Source organism: Danio rerio, chromosome 13 (assembly GCF_049306965.1).
Source record: "Danio rerio strain Tuebingen ecotype United States chromosome 13, GRCz12tu, whole genome shotgun sequence".
In the NCBI taxonomy this organism is placed as follows: Eukaryota; Metazoa; Chordata; class Actinopteri; order Cypriniformes; family Danionidae; genus Danio; species Danio rerio.
This window is the reverse complement of record NC_133188.1, coordinates 49,319,558-49,335,000: the sequence shown is the minus strand read 5'-3', so window position 1 is coordinate 49,335,000 and position 15,443 is coordinate 49,319,558. Positions and strand designations below refer to the sequence as shown.

The window sequence follows — 15,443 nt, the reverse complement described above, 5'->3', positions numbered from 1 at the left end:
ATAATCATTGCAATCCTATCTAAACAATAACATTACTGTAAAGTTTAAACACTGTTGCATAACAGGAGTGTCAAATTATGACATAAAATTGGATAAAAAAAAACAACAACAAATATAATAATTGAAGAACATAATATGATACAACATTTCACTGTTATTTAGCAATGTTTAAACTGTACAGTAATTTTATTTTAGATAAGGTTGCAAAGATGTATTTTTCATTTGACAGTTTCTGTTGTGTCTCTTCAAATGAATAGAAATGAATTGAATTTCCTGTTTAGAATATAACTGAGCCTTTAATTGTCGTTAACAAGGGATTTATAATGCATAAATAGACCTCATTTCAGATTAGGTCACAAAACAGGATGAAGTTGAGTTAATAAAGCATTTATTAATATTAAAATTAACTATTATTATATGCCTGAATAATAAGAATAGTTTGATTTAAATTATTACATTTTTCATTATTTAAATTTAGTTATTAAATATAAATTTGAATATTTATTGATCATTTACTTGCACATTCTGAATGATCTTTTAAAAAAACACCAAATATGCTTAAATATCTGGTTTGTAAATAATGTAATATTTAATTAAGTAACAAAAAAAGAATCATTAACAAAGTGTGAAAATACAATTATTAGGCACACTACATGCTGTATGTGCTTGTAAGTAAAAAACAGAGCATTTGTAGCTGTATTTATAAACTGCTTACTAACATCTATAAATGTTATTGCTTAACAATAATGGATTCACTATTTGCTAATGCTTAATTAATGGGCCATAGTGTTTAGCTATTAAAGTGTTACCATATTTTACTACTTACTTTGCAAGACACTAGTATTCAGTATAAAGTGCAATTTAAAGACTTTAACAAGGTTAACTAGGCAAGTTTGGGTTATTAGACAATGGTAGTTTGTTCTGTGGCCAGGAAAAAATATACTTTCTTTAATTTATTTTCTATTCGGCTTAGTCCCTTTATTAATCAGGGGTTACCACAGTGGAATGAACCGCCAACTTATCCAGCATGTTTTAACTAAATGCATTACATTTGATGAGCATTTTCTTTATTAAAAACTTATTTTAATACAGCCAATCTAAAATAAAGAAGACTGAGAGGAAAAATAGAAAAGGGAATGCTGTGGAAATGTCCCTGCTCTGTTAAACATCATCTGGGAAATATATGAAAAATAACAAAAAACTCACAGAAAGGCTGAAATACATTCAGCTCTATATGTTTATATAGAATAATACAACTAACAGCGAGTAGATAGATTATTAACTATTGTTACTCACTTTGTTTCCAGTGTAGCCTCGATTGCCCTATGAAATAGAATTTTAAAACATTTATTTTAATAAACATGGCTGTAAAAGGTTTAGGTAAACGCTTTCATCATGAATGTTTGCACAAAATGAAAAAAACAAAAAACATGGTGACAATGTTCTAAGGTTCTCATTGTATTTTAGGTGTTAGTATCAGTATAAGCTAGTGTGTTCCAAAACATAGTTCACATTTGAGAGATTTAAGCATTCAAAATAACCTCAAAATGATTGATTTTCTGACCAATTAAACGCATAGAACTGATCATAGAGTCACTGCAGACAACAAAACATATCAAACACATTTGAATTCTACACTGAAAGCTGCACTTTAAAGGAGACCTATTATGCTAATTTTGCATGCAACAAGATGTAAAATTAGTCTCTGATATACCTAGAGTTTGTATGTGAAGTTTTAGCTCAAAATACCCCACACATAATGTTTTATAACTCTTTAAAACTGCCCCCCTCAAGGCTTTGATCCAAATTGTGCCATTTTGGTGACTGTCACTTTGAATTCAAATGTGTTTGTGCTCTTTTCAATTTCATGTGTCAGCATAGTGGCAGATGTTATCTTTGTAAAAAAATTATCAAAAAAGGAAGTCTATTGAGTCTACAGTGTTTTTTTTATCCATCCTTTAACTCAACATTTATAATGCCGAAAGCTTAAATGGCGGATGGCTGCTTCTCACTCAGAGCTGTTATGCTAATGAGAGAGTTACTAGTGGTAGGGGCCTTCCCTCTCTGATGACGCGTACAAAGGGAGAATTTCAATCAAAGTGTTTCTGCAGGCTGTTAATCAAGTGTGATTATAACAAATACAATTAATAATTTTTTACCATTTAAGGTTGGTTATATTTACACACTGTTGACACACAATTGTGTTTAAACCCCTTATTTTTGGATTATAGGTCCCCTTTAAAGCAGAATAATTGTTACACTAAGCAAAACTGTGATGCAAACAAAATGCTATTGGCTGTTTTTTTTGTAAGATGATGAGCTACTGGAATGCCCCACCCTTTCTTCCTGTTTCAGTTGAAATTACATGACACACTGAACAAAGCAGAGCATTTAGCACATTATTTAAGATGTTTTCTTAAACATATCCAAAAACCACTAGAACAGTTATTTATTTTGCTGACGTATTTATATTATCCCAAATGTTTCGAAGAATCTTCGAATCCCAAAAAAAATAGCAATGTTAAGTAGTGAAACTGTCATACTCTGCTTCTTGCAACAATAATATGACATATTGAATACATTAGCTCGTCTATGAACTAGTGTTGTCACGATACTGGAATACGGTACCAATTGGTACTGAAATAAATAAATAAAAAAAACGTCCATTTCCGCTAACATTTTAGCGCTGTTGAGCACGTTCTTAAACACCCCTGATTTGCCATAGTGTTCATGTGCTCAACAGAAATGACTGAGATTGGATGTGAAGATCATCATTTCATCAACCTCACTGCTGTTTACGGTGTAAACACAGATACAAGAACACTGGAGTGTTTTAAAGCCAGGAAGATCAGTCGATCTATATGTGGATGGACCCTTTTTTACAAGACTGTTATGGCGTGTTTATTATTTTTATTTGATGAAAATGTATGAAAATTTTTATTTGTGTATGTATTATATCATCTTTGCTTCAAATTACAAAAAAAGAAAATTACCGCTTGTGCAAGGGTTTTTAATGCATTGTCTAAGTGTACAGGACAGTATATTTGATGTTATTCTCTCCTCTGGCTGCCATCATCGGTGTCACAAAATTTTTTTTCCTTTTTCTGAAAGTCTTTATAACATCATCGTGGATTTGTTATTTTGTTATTTGAGCAAATAAGATTGTCAAAATATTCTCCCATTCACTGCGGGTTTATTGCTCTTATGTCAGCTTATAAACAGAACAGCTGATCTTGGTGGCTATAAATGCTCCAGTGTCCATGCATCTTTGGTTATATTTAGTAAACAGCAGTGAGTTTGGTGAACTGATAATCTTCACAGACAAATCTCAGTCATTTCTGTTGAGCATGTGAACACAATGCAAATCAGCTGTGTTTAAGAATGTGCTCCACAGCGCTTAAATGTTAGCGGGAAATGGACGTTTTTAAAATTTTTGTATCGAGACAACACTACTATGAACTATGGCTGGGTGATTTGCCCTAAAATCAAAACCTTGATTAATTGAACATTTATTAGGAATAATCAACGATTTATATTTATTCTTCCCCTTCATAATTCACTGACAAGTTTTGGACAGTAAATATGCTCACATATTACAAGTGAGAGATTTTAGAATGAAAGGTGCATTACTTGATTTTAAAATAATTAAAGCTCAGATGCAGCCATACTGTACCCAGTGGAATTCTAAATTCCAAGTAGAACACTGCGATGATACAAATAACATCAAGAGATGCACCTCCATTCATACTTGCTCATTGCATTACCTTGATTCCTCGATTTCCAGGACAGCCATTATGCCCCCGAGTTCCATTCAACCCCGGTGGTCCTCGCTCTCCCTGAGATAAGAGAGGGATTATTTATTCACGACATACACAGTGTCCATCCTCTTTGTGTAAACATGCATTTTCTGTGTGATATATCATCAGTGAGATTGATCCAGACAAGCTCTTAGGCCTATGAAACACAAAATGGTTTAAACTACTGTATGACATCAGCCTCGAAATTACCAAGGCTAAAGTTGTTGAACTGGACAGGCAAGATATAGTCAAAAAGTCAAACTTTATTAGTATAGCAACTTATAAAAAAACATGAACATTGACCAAAGTGCTTCACAGAGAGGTCAAATACAGAAATAATTGGGAAAAGTGTTTTTATCCCATGAGCTAAAATAACAAATATATACAAGAAGATCTATCCAAAAAACAAGACCTACTTAAAAGTAAGACAAAGAGAATATGCAAGTTTTGGCTGTTGCTTTAAAATTAGTTAATGTAGGAGCATAGACTGAGAAATACTGCTCTCCCATTTTTTTAAGCAGGATTTTGGAATGTTTAACAGAAGCTGTGCTGCTGACAACCTAAGGAGATCACTGAGGAGAATACAAACTTAGGAGTGCAGATTTACAACAATAGTGTTTATTCATGAACTGGCTGAGTTTGAGTTCCCAAAGTAAAAAGAAAGCATACAACATACATGGACTTAAGCATTTATTTTATTGCCCTTCCTTAAACATTCAGGACACCCTGAAGTACTTTTTTTGAGATTTTAACAAATGTGTGTGTGTTGAGCATCAGTAGCAACCGTAGAAAATATATATATATATATATTTTTCTCATTAGAGTTATCCTTGATTCTCTATTAGTATGTTGTGTATGCTTTGCCTAAAGAGATGTTAAATCATTTATCTTACAGTCATACTTTACCATATATATTTTTTATATTCTTTACTACCAGGGTTCTTGCACCATTTTAAAAGTTAAATTTAATGCTTTTTAAGACCTTTTTAAGACCTCAACAAATATAATTTAAGACCCAAAATTTTAATAATTTCTTTGGAATAGGCTACTCATTTAAATGTTCTCGTTTGATTTAAATAAATTGTGCCTCGTCACAGTATGGATAACCCACAGTACCTGCTTTTTGGCTGTCTGGTGGTGAAATGAAACTGTTATAGCTGACTAAGGGGGCGTCTGAGCTAGAGCTGTAATCATGATATATAAGTTAGGCCCGAGGTACAGGTGCAGACCGACGTAAGCGTCTGTACTCTGTAGCTGACCTATCATTATAAGCTAATAATTCAAGGAGACTGTCATTTCTCTCCTGTTTTACAAGTGCTAAATTAAGCAACTATTAGATGTTTTACGGTGGACCACTGTGCTTCCCTATCGTCATTAAGCACACCAGCTGAAAAATTAATAACTACAGCCACTTTACGGTAAAATTTAAGATCTTAATTACCTGGATTTTAATTTAAGACATTTTAAGACTTTTTAAGGACCCGCGGGAACCCTGACTACATTTTGTATGCTCTGTCAAATTACGTATATGTTAACCAAAACTGGCCTTTGAGGAAATGTAGTTTGCATACTTGAGGCATTTTGCAGAAAGAGCTATCTTGGACAAGAAATATGCAGCGGGAACAATAAAAATAACTTGTCTCTCGCTTCTGATTTCCTGTGTAAGCATTTATGAAAACATATTGGGGCCTATTGAGGTCTCTAAGCATGTGCATTTAACTGGTCCAGTTCTTCTGTGCAGAAAAGCTGATGACAACCCGCCTTCTCCTTCTTCTGTATATATAAACTGGGTCTTTAGTCCTAAAACACTCGCAGATCGACTGGTGTGTTCTCTTGGATAGCACTGTATAACCAATAGGACACAGTTGTGCGACCCAGGGCCCTGATCAATTTATTCATTTGTACTTAATAAATTACTGATATTTTTGAAATTGATCTCCGCCTCCTGAGTTTGCATTGAACACGCATGGAATGATAGACCATTTATTCCAACACAATGTTAGTGCCTATCAGCTTTAATCGTGGGGAAAACTGGATCATTTTGAGCTTTTGTCAGCTAATTTCATCTTCTGGGTTTAAAATCATTTTTAGGGCGAGATGAAAATCAGTGACGTTGCATGAATCTGCTAGTGATGACGTGTCAATTCCTCATTATTTTTTATAGCTGAGATATCTTATCCTATGAGAAGAGCCTGCTTCTTAATTATTCATGACAGCATGTTATGTGTATATGAAATTACGAATAACAAATGTAGCATGGCATTAAACTACTGTTTATTTCTTAGCATTTTAACTTTGTAAACTATAAAATCATGGGTCTCCTCATGGTTTGTGTCTCATTTTGTGAGCCGACAACAGTTGTTCGCTCCCATCCTTTTGCCCTGCTCTGCCAGCCACGCCCACTCCTCCCTCTGGTCCTAGCGCTCCACACCCATCTCGGAACATTTTTTGAAAAAATTCTGAGGTACACTTGAAGCGAAAGAGGGGGGTTTCATGACCCTTTAAATTCCACTTGTAGATTTAAATAAACACAGATTGGTTTGTTTATATTTTATTCTTTTAAATGTACATACCATTTTAACCCCAAAACCTTTTAAATTAGTGCATATTTAAAAGTATAGTTCAACAAAAATGAGAACTCGACGATGAATTACCAACCATTTACCAACCATTGTTTCTTTCTTCTGTTAAACAGAAATGGTAATGTTAAAAACCAGTAGCAATTTACTTTGACAGTTACTTTGTATTCTGATGTTTTTCATCTTCTTTTTTGGTCTTTTTTCTATAACGTTTCAGTAGTACAAATACAATGTCGACAATTTTCATGTAATCAAACGTTTGGGAAAAAGCATGGTGATATATATACAGTGTGTAGAGTTACTGAAGTTTGCCCTGTGCGCTTGCGTTTTTTTTAGTTACTTTTTGGTGCGTCAATCTTGTCAATGCTATTATTAAAAAAAAAAGGTAATGATTCGCACTCAATTGCTTCGTACAGTTTTTATTTGTTATTTTTCTTACATTTTACGGGTGATTAAAAGACAGATGCACACTGAGGAAGGCTTTGTGCCGAAACGTCCGTCTTTTAATCACCCATAAAATGTAAGAAAAATAAAAAATAAAAACAGTACGAAGCAATTGAGCGCGAATCATTACCTTTTTTTTGATATATGTACAGTGCTCAGAATATACAAGAACACCCTACACAAATCTCTCTTTTAAATTCATATTTTAAAAGGAAGCTATTCAATATTATATTTATGCATATACATTATATCAGTCAGTACTGAAGCCAAATCGGGAGCTTATCTAACAAAATAACTCACAATAACGATCCAAAAACTAGCACCCAAATTTATACATTATGGAAAAATATTAAATACAAATTTAAAAAGAGGAAAAATCAAGAGAAGCAAAATAGTTAAAAAATTTAGTTGAAATTTTGTAGCTTGTAATTTTCTTTCGTTTTTTGCAATATTTTGCTTGAATTTAATCTTTCAATTTCGAAATATGTTTGGTGACTAAAATATTTTAATAAATATATCTGTTTAATAAATCTGTTTTGTTTAAATGCACCATAATACATTGCCTATATTCACTGAGAAATGGATACAAATATTCATTTTCAAAATGGGTTGCAATTAATTATGCTGAGCACTGTATATCTACTGGTAATTAGTTTCACTCACCATACTTCCTTCATCTCCAGGAAATCCAGGATGACCTTTTTGACCAGGAGAGCCCTAAACACAGAAAAGCTAGTGAGCTCCTTACATAGGCAAGGTAATGACGCATATGCCATCATCTAAGATGGACTGTTTTAATCCATCACAAAGATATAAACTGTTCAGTGATATAAAAGTTCTGTGACAAAAATTCATTCAAGATGAACCAGGCAACAGAAATAATGAAAATCCACAATATTATATCAAGTATTACATTGCTCTGACCTTTTGACCCGGGCGTCCAGGGGGTCCTCGTGGTCCAGGCGCTCCAGAGCATTCGCAAGGCACTTCGCAACACTTCTGCAGCGCCACTGTTTCCTGAGTGGAGAGAAATACACACAACGAGTGAAACTATTCATCTTTTGCTGCTGAACTTCCAGCCTACGCATTCATTTAAAATGAGGAGTATTTTACCATAAAAATTACTTTCTAGACAGTTGGCATGACAAACTGAAATCCAATGTAACATTTACACACTGAAATTCCTCCAGATTCCTTGAATTTTTTAATGGTGTTATGCACCGTTTATATGTTTCAATACATTTCTCATGTATTTGTTGGCAAACTGGGGATCCTCTGCCCATCTTTGCTCCTAAAGGACTAGACCTCTCTTGGATGCTGCTTTTGCACCAAATCATATATACAATCACCTGTTGCAAATCACATCATTATTTAACCAATTTACCTGATTAACGTAGACTAACGATACTCCGTACGCAACGATGTTCCATACAGATTACCTTTTAACGCCAATCTCTGAATAAATACTTACGGGTCAGAGGCAAGCTATATATCCGTGTAATCTTTATTTCTCACTCTTTCAACCCCAAGCACAACAGAGACCTTCCTACTTCTATGTTTCTGAGAAAATTCAGTAAGTTTGCTACGTCCACCTAATGCGCTTGAAAGTAGACAGTGGGCAAGCTTAAGGTGTCGTCTGGGAGGGAAGACATTTAGATCAACGACAATATGCATTAATATTTAATTTATGCATCACTCAGTATTACAGTCTTTATGAAATGAATATTATGTTCTCACAAATAGTTAAATAAAAGATCCTTTGTTGAATAAATGCTCTTAAATGGGGATATTTAAACGTCAGTTGTGAGTGAATGACCGCATGGCGCAACTCTCTACCAGAGAGAGCCTGAGAGACAGGCTAAAAACGCTGTTTGGATAATCCTTGTGATGTGATGATGTTTATATTCATAAAAGGTCTGTCAAGTTAGCGTTAATTTGCATGAATTTAATGTTTTAATATTTTAAATTGTCATGCTGTAATAAAATAAGCATGATCTAAAAATTAAATGATTGTGAAGTCATTTCATTTAAAACTTTCATTAAATTTTATTTTCGACTTAGTCCCTTTTAAGAGTCCACACTTAGCTGATGATTGGTAATAAGCTAATAAGCTAATTTGGCATGCTGTTCCGGAAGAGAGCCCCGAGCTCATGAGAGTCTCGAGCCCGGGGCTCCCTCCTGTTGCAGGGCAAGGGGAGTTTGAGCTTGGGTAGATCTCAAGAACCCCCCCCCCCCCCTTCTGCGTGAGGGTTGCTAAGGTGATGCGTTGCTGACAGAATTGGATCGAATTTGGTTTAGTCAATTTACTTAAGTGTCATGTTTTTGGGAGTGTGGGAGGAAACCAGAGGACCCGGGGAAAAACCCACGCAAGCACTGGGAGAACATGAACTCCACACAAAAATGCTGACCGTTTGGGTAGATGCCCGAACCGAAGGCATTTTGCTGTGAGGCCGCAGTGCTAGCCATTGGGCCGCCGTGCTGCCCTGTAGACAAAAGAGGAGGAGAAGGGGTGGAAGGGGGGATTCTTCAAGACGAAGATGACTAAAGGTAAGGTGTTTGGTTATTTATACTTGGTTAGGAATAGTCTGATTGGTGGTTCGTACATTAGCTTGACTCGGGGCCAGCCGTGTCAATCATAAGCACGTGATCCTCTCGAAATTAGTTTATGAATAAACTTCACTTATTAATTCAGGGTCACCACAGCGGAATAAACCCCCAACTTATCTAGCATATGTTTTACGCAGCGGATGCCCTTCCAGCTGCAACCCATCTCTGGGAAACATGCATACACACTTATTTACACTCATACACTACGGACAATTGAGCCTACCCAATTCACCTATACTGCATGTCTTTGGACTGTGGGGGAAACCGGAGCACCCGGAGGAAACCCACGCGAACGCAGGGGGAACATGCAAACTCCACACAGAAACGCCAACTGACCCAGCCGAGGCTCGAACCAGCGACCTTCTTGCTGTGAGGCAACAGCACTACCTACTGCACCACCACATCACCTCAAACTTTCATAAAAGAGTTACTAAATTTATCATTAACTTCAAGTTAAACACAATAATAGTATATTCTGAAGTTATGCGCCCTATACAGAACACTATTTTAATCGTGTATGGAACACCGCTAATACCAGTCATCTTCCATACACATGCGAAGGCGGTACTTTTCCCATCATTTCTCAAAAACTACTGGTCCAAAAGACATCAATCAAAATTTGGATTATGCAATAGGTATTCACCCAGAGAATGAACACACAAACATGCTTATCTGGCTGTCAATGACGGAGGAATGGTCGATTGAGTGCGCTGAATAGAGAAAAGTGTACTGAATATGCTTGGTCTACGTTACTAGCCCTAAACTTCTCCTGTCCTGTCCTGTTTTTTGGAATGTGTTGTAAGTCTGAATGACAGGAAAGGATGTATATTTACAAATGAAATGAACTTGACCAGACTAAACATGAACTATTTTGTTCTTAGTGTCTGCAATGAAATATTCAAAGTAAATTTGGAAATAATTACTTTCTTTTTTTTATTCACGTTTTCCATACTCTACCAACTTTTTCAGATTTGTGATGGTTATGCTAATAAATTACAACACATGACTTTTGTAAAACAGACAATTTTCTGTGAAATGCTAAATCTGGCTGCCAAAACAATGGCTACAAAGCATAACGCATTCAAAACAGCAGGAGAGCAAGTTTATTTAATGAGGCATCATTACTATTAACTAAACAAGCTAAAATAAATTGCAATGAGAAGCCTTTATTTAAAATATGCAAAATGAAAAATTTCAGAAATACATTAACAGGGTTCATACACATTTTAACTATTAAAATTCCATGACTTTTCCATGTTTTTTTCAAGACTTTCAATTAAATTTTCATGGTCTAATGTTTCATGCAAAGTCAACATATGCATAGTAAAAAAAAACAATGCATGTTCAAATTTATAACAGCATATTGTAAAACACACAACAATCAATTTAGTTTCAATTTATATTTATATCTATGTAAAATGGATTTAGATAATGCTTAGACCTAGGGGCGCAAAAAGGGGGTATGCAGTATATGCGGCGCATAGGGGCGCCACACATGGGGGGGCGCCATTGTGAAAATTTTTTGAAATTATTCTTATTAAAAGTTTCAAATAATAAAAATAAATAAATATGTTTTGTTAAAAAAAATTTTTGCATTTTATACAAGTATAATATTGTATTTTAATAAATAAAAAAAATATAGACCGCACAAATAATGTGATAATATGTGACTGGCCAAGCACAGAAAAGAATAACCTATATTCAAGTATACAGATATCGGTTTTCCATGACTTTTCCAAAACTTAGTTTTTTTTTCTTCTGTTTTTCCAAAACTTTTCCAGGCCTAGAAAATGCCATGTCAAAATTTCATGACTTTTCCAGGATAGTAGCTACTTTGCAGATTGATTAGCGCTCTTAAACACTTCTTTGATACTTACAACCTGTTTCATAAGAGCGTCGCCTAAATTCAGCATGTTGACGGTCAGTGGCTCCATGTAACCAAAACCTCTGCCAAACTCCAGCTGGTGAACGTCCATTATTCCCTCCAAAGACACAATGAGGAGAGCGCTGACCCCTGGTTTACAAATCAGACATAAGCAAACGTGGCTTTGAAATGAAACACATTTCAGGTCATTCAGACTTAAATTTCAGAATGAAAAAAAAACAACACATGCCACAAAAAAAAAAAAAAAAAGGAGATCACTATTAGAATATATTATCCAAAATCTAAGAAAACCTATAAGCAACTCCAGATTTCTAAGTGCTATTTTCACCTGGTGTTATCTTTGAAAGTGATAAACTACACCACTGTTTTTTATTTTACATTTTTCTACCATACAGAGACTAGAAACTTACAACAGTAGAGATTCTGGTTTCTGGTAGAAAATTTAAAGTCATGTATTGTTTCTTCATACAAAACCCTATATTTAAAGTATTAAACAAATATTTTGGTAACACTTTAGAGCTACACTGAAAAAAATATATATTCAAAGATGATTCCTTGGATTTACTCAATTTCATTATGTTAGGAGGTTGTAAACAATTTATTTGGGCTGAATTTAAACAAACAAATTAAGTTGAACATTACTAAACTTAATTTGTTTAAATTTAACACAAACAAATTGTTTGCAACAGTTCTGCATGCAACACTTTTTTCAGTGAAACAAATCTCACCATTTAATACTGACTTATTACTTGTTTATTAGGACTCATAAAGTATCATCTTATCTTACTTCACTGATCCTAACCAATAGCTAAACCCAACTACTACCCTAATAACTATTAAAAAGCAGCTAATTAGTAGTTTAATGAGCTAAAAGTCTTAGTTAATGGTGTGAGATATACATAAATGTGATCAATTTGTTTTAATTATAAATACATTTATAATATTACAATTACATAATTACAAATGTATAGTTATTAAATAAAATTATGTTATTTATTATAGTATAATTACACATTTAAATGCATTTATATCATCAATGTATTATTAAGTATACCTTAACACCACATATCTATCAACATTGAACTTTTTTTTTTTTTGTCTCTTAGCATCATTTCAGGGCCCTTTTATTACGTTTAAAACTTGCAATAAGATGATTTCAAATGTAGACAGACCGAAGAAGTCACTTACCACTTTGCTTAAGTTTTTCTGAGCTGGTCATTAAACGTGCAATGCTGTCATCCAAGCCATCTGAGAAGACTATCAAAATCTAAAAGACATACAGTGCATGTAAGAAACCTTATAATGTAATCTAGGTGTCCAATATAAATCCATGTGACTGCAAAAGAAGCTAAATCTGATTTTGTGTTTGCTTCTGTAAAACTCAATTTTGATCAAAGTAGTCTTCCTGCGGATGAAATTTCAACTTGACTTTAGTTATACATAGTGCTGCAATACAGTATATTGAGGGGGAAATTATATTGCAATATTTGTTTTTTCGGCAATGTAGATATTGCAATATAAAACAATTTAATCAGATGACTTGAATATCTCGATTAAGATAATTATTTTAGAAATATTTTTTAGAGGCATGTATCTTGCTAAAACAAATAGATACAGAAATTCTACAGAAAGATAAAGAGTTCTTGCATTTTTTTAATGAGATGTAAAATAACAATGCATTTTTTTATTTGCTCTATAAATGAAATACAATTATTCATTGTATTCATGTTTAAGCTACATATGACAACATACTTGCTAGACAGTATTTCTTCGGCTAGTGTGACATTGACAAACATTTTAATTAGGACTGCACAATACATACGCAATATTGCTGAAGGAGCTATTTATTTATTTTTTTGATTAATTCTTTATGCATTTATTTATTTCTTGTATTTTTTTTGAGAGTTTGTGCCCCCTGCCGGTCAAAAGGTCTATAAATGTAAAGGTGACTGGTTGGAGGTTTGGCTGACTGGAAGCGTACAGCTTTTTGACCTTGAGTTTGAGCCGTTTTGTTTGTTTTCCAGTTCAACTTTATCTAATTAAAATTCAGGGTTTTTTGTTTTGTTTTGTTTTGATTCTGTTGAACCTGTTCATTCTTTTTTGAGCATACATTGGGCCCCATCATACACCTGGCGCAATAGGGTGCAAGACGTGTTTCCATGACGTGTTGCTATTTTCAGACCAACGCAACCTTAATTTTCCCGTTGTTTAAATAGTAAATCTATTTGCACCGCTTTATGGACTCATGGGTGTTTCGATCTAGAAAAGAGGTGTGTTAAGGTGCATTGTTGGCAAGTTGCTATTTTAAGGATCTAAAATAGACTTTGCAATAGACCAGATGAAAGCAGGTCTAAAGTCAAGAACAGAGTGCGTTAATTGTGCGCTTCCCTTACATATTTGCTTAAAACACGCAGGATGTACAGCAAGACACAAATATCTTTACAATTGAAGAAAAATTGCAGGATTAACATATTAAAAAATATATTATTTGTTAAATAAATATAAAAAACCACTGCCTCCTTGCTTTCTTCACCACAGGGGGCTTTTTTTGTGTATGACAATTTGCTTTTATATAATGTTATTATCAGTAGTAGTAGTATTATTTATTATCTGCATATTTATATTTGTTTTATTAAAAACAAGCTTAGATTTGTCCACTTGTCAGGCTTTGGACCATATGGGACATAGCATGTGTATATGGATATAACTCACACTTTGTTATTACTGCTCATTTATTAGTTTGCTGGAATTTAGAAATAATTTTGAAACAAATCTTTGCGCTTAACTAACGAAATTATGTAGGCTAATAGATGTCTGTGCGTACAACACTGTTTTCTTATCCACGAAAGAGAGAAAGTAAAAGTAAAGGCCAATTGGAGGAGGTTCATTCTTTACCCTTGTGCTGCAGATGCTCTGTTTAACTGTTTTCTCGCTGGTAAAGTATTACGTTTTTCCACTCACGAAGTCCACCATGTAAATAGCAAATGCACCATGGCGCGACGCAACTGACTCTTAAAGGGAATAGGAGATGAGACTCTGATTGGTTTATTCTCAAAACACACCCATAACTCATTAAGCTTAACCTTGTTAGACCATGCGCCATCCTTAAAATAGCAAAAGTGGATTCGGACACACTCTTAATGCTTTTGTGCCCTGCGCTCCAAATTTTAAGCCTAGATCGTTAAAATAAAGTCCTTTTTTTTTTTTTTTTTTTTTTTTTTACAACCGAGCATCAAAAGATTCCCCAGTTATCACCAGATATGGAAACCAAAGGAAATTAAACGCAGGATACATCCAAGTTTTACGTCCAAGGAGTTTTACATCCAAATACACATGCTGTGCCCCATATGGTCTAAAACCTGACAGGTGGGCAAATCTAAGCTTGTTTTTAATAAAACAAATATAAATATGGATATAATAAATAATACTGCTAATAATAATAATTACAAATAGCAAAAAAAACTAATTGTCATGTATAAAGTAAACTAAAAGAAATCAGTTATTAGAAATAAGTTATTAAAACTATTATGTTTAGAAATGTGCTGAAAAAATTTGTTTTAAAAATAATACAATAAAAATAATATAATAAAATAATAATAACATAATAATGTTGACATTCAACTCTACCATTATTGTGATAATGATAATATTGCTAAATATTATGCAGCCTTAATTTGAACTATACATTCAAAATCTTAAAAGCAATAAACAACAGAAAAATCCCACCTTCGCCTCGGCTTTAGAAGTGCCAAACATTTCTCTGAAGGAGTCTAATAGAAACTGGTTAAAGGCAAGGGGCTCGGTGGGCCGCAGTGCCATCACTTTCTTGACCACATCCTCTGTGTACGTCTCAAAGTTACAATAATCCAGTTTGCACGCATCTCGACCAGAAACTAGCCGATAGGCAAATTTAGTAGTGATATTTGTTCTATTGCTGCAGCACAGATCTCCCATCAAGGAGATTCGGCGGATGGCTGCAGTAACTGATGCTTCCGCCTGAGGGCTCAACAGAGATTGTGTGTTTGTTCGTCTTGTTACGTCAAACCCAAAAGCAATGTGGATATTGCAACCTGTTCAATTAAAACAAGACATCGGGTCACATTCTGTAAAAATTTTACAGACAGCATATTA

The 15,443-nt window shown here is 34.1% G+C and overlaps 1 protein-coding gene across 4 annotated transcripts in view; it reads right to left on the bottom strand.

Moving 5' to 3' along the window:
- Window positions 1-15,443, bottom strand: part of LOC100535278 (collagen alpha-6(VI) chain) — an 81,164-nt gene that overhangs the window by 34,977 nt on the left and 30,744 nt on the right. For all 4 annotated transcript variants that reach the window (XM_073920297.1, XM_073920298.1, XM_073920299.1 and 1 more), the window contains 7 exons: window positions 15,039-15,382; window positions 12,501-12,579; window positions 11,305-11,441; window positions 7,745-7,837; window positions 7,484-7,537; window positions 3,765-3,836; window positions 1,297-1,323 (listed from right to left, as the gene is read on the bottom strand). In XM_073920297.1, coding sequence (XP_073776398.1) covers window positions 1,297-1,323; window positions 3,765-3,836; window positions 7,484-7,537; window positions 7,745-7,837; window positions 11,305-11,441; window positions 12,501-12,579; window positions 15,039-15,382 — 806 coding nt within the window. The remainder of the gene's footprint in view (window positions 1-1,296; window positions 1,324-3,764; window positions 3,837-7,483; window positions 7,538-7,744; window positions 7,838-11,304; window positions 11,442-12,500; window positions 12,580-15,038; window positions 15,383-15,443) is intronic.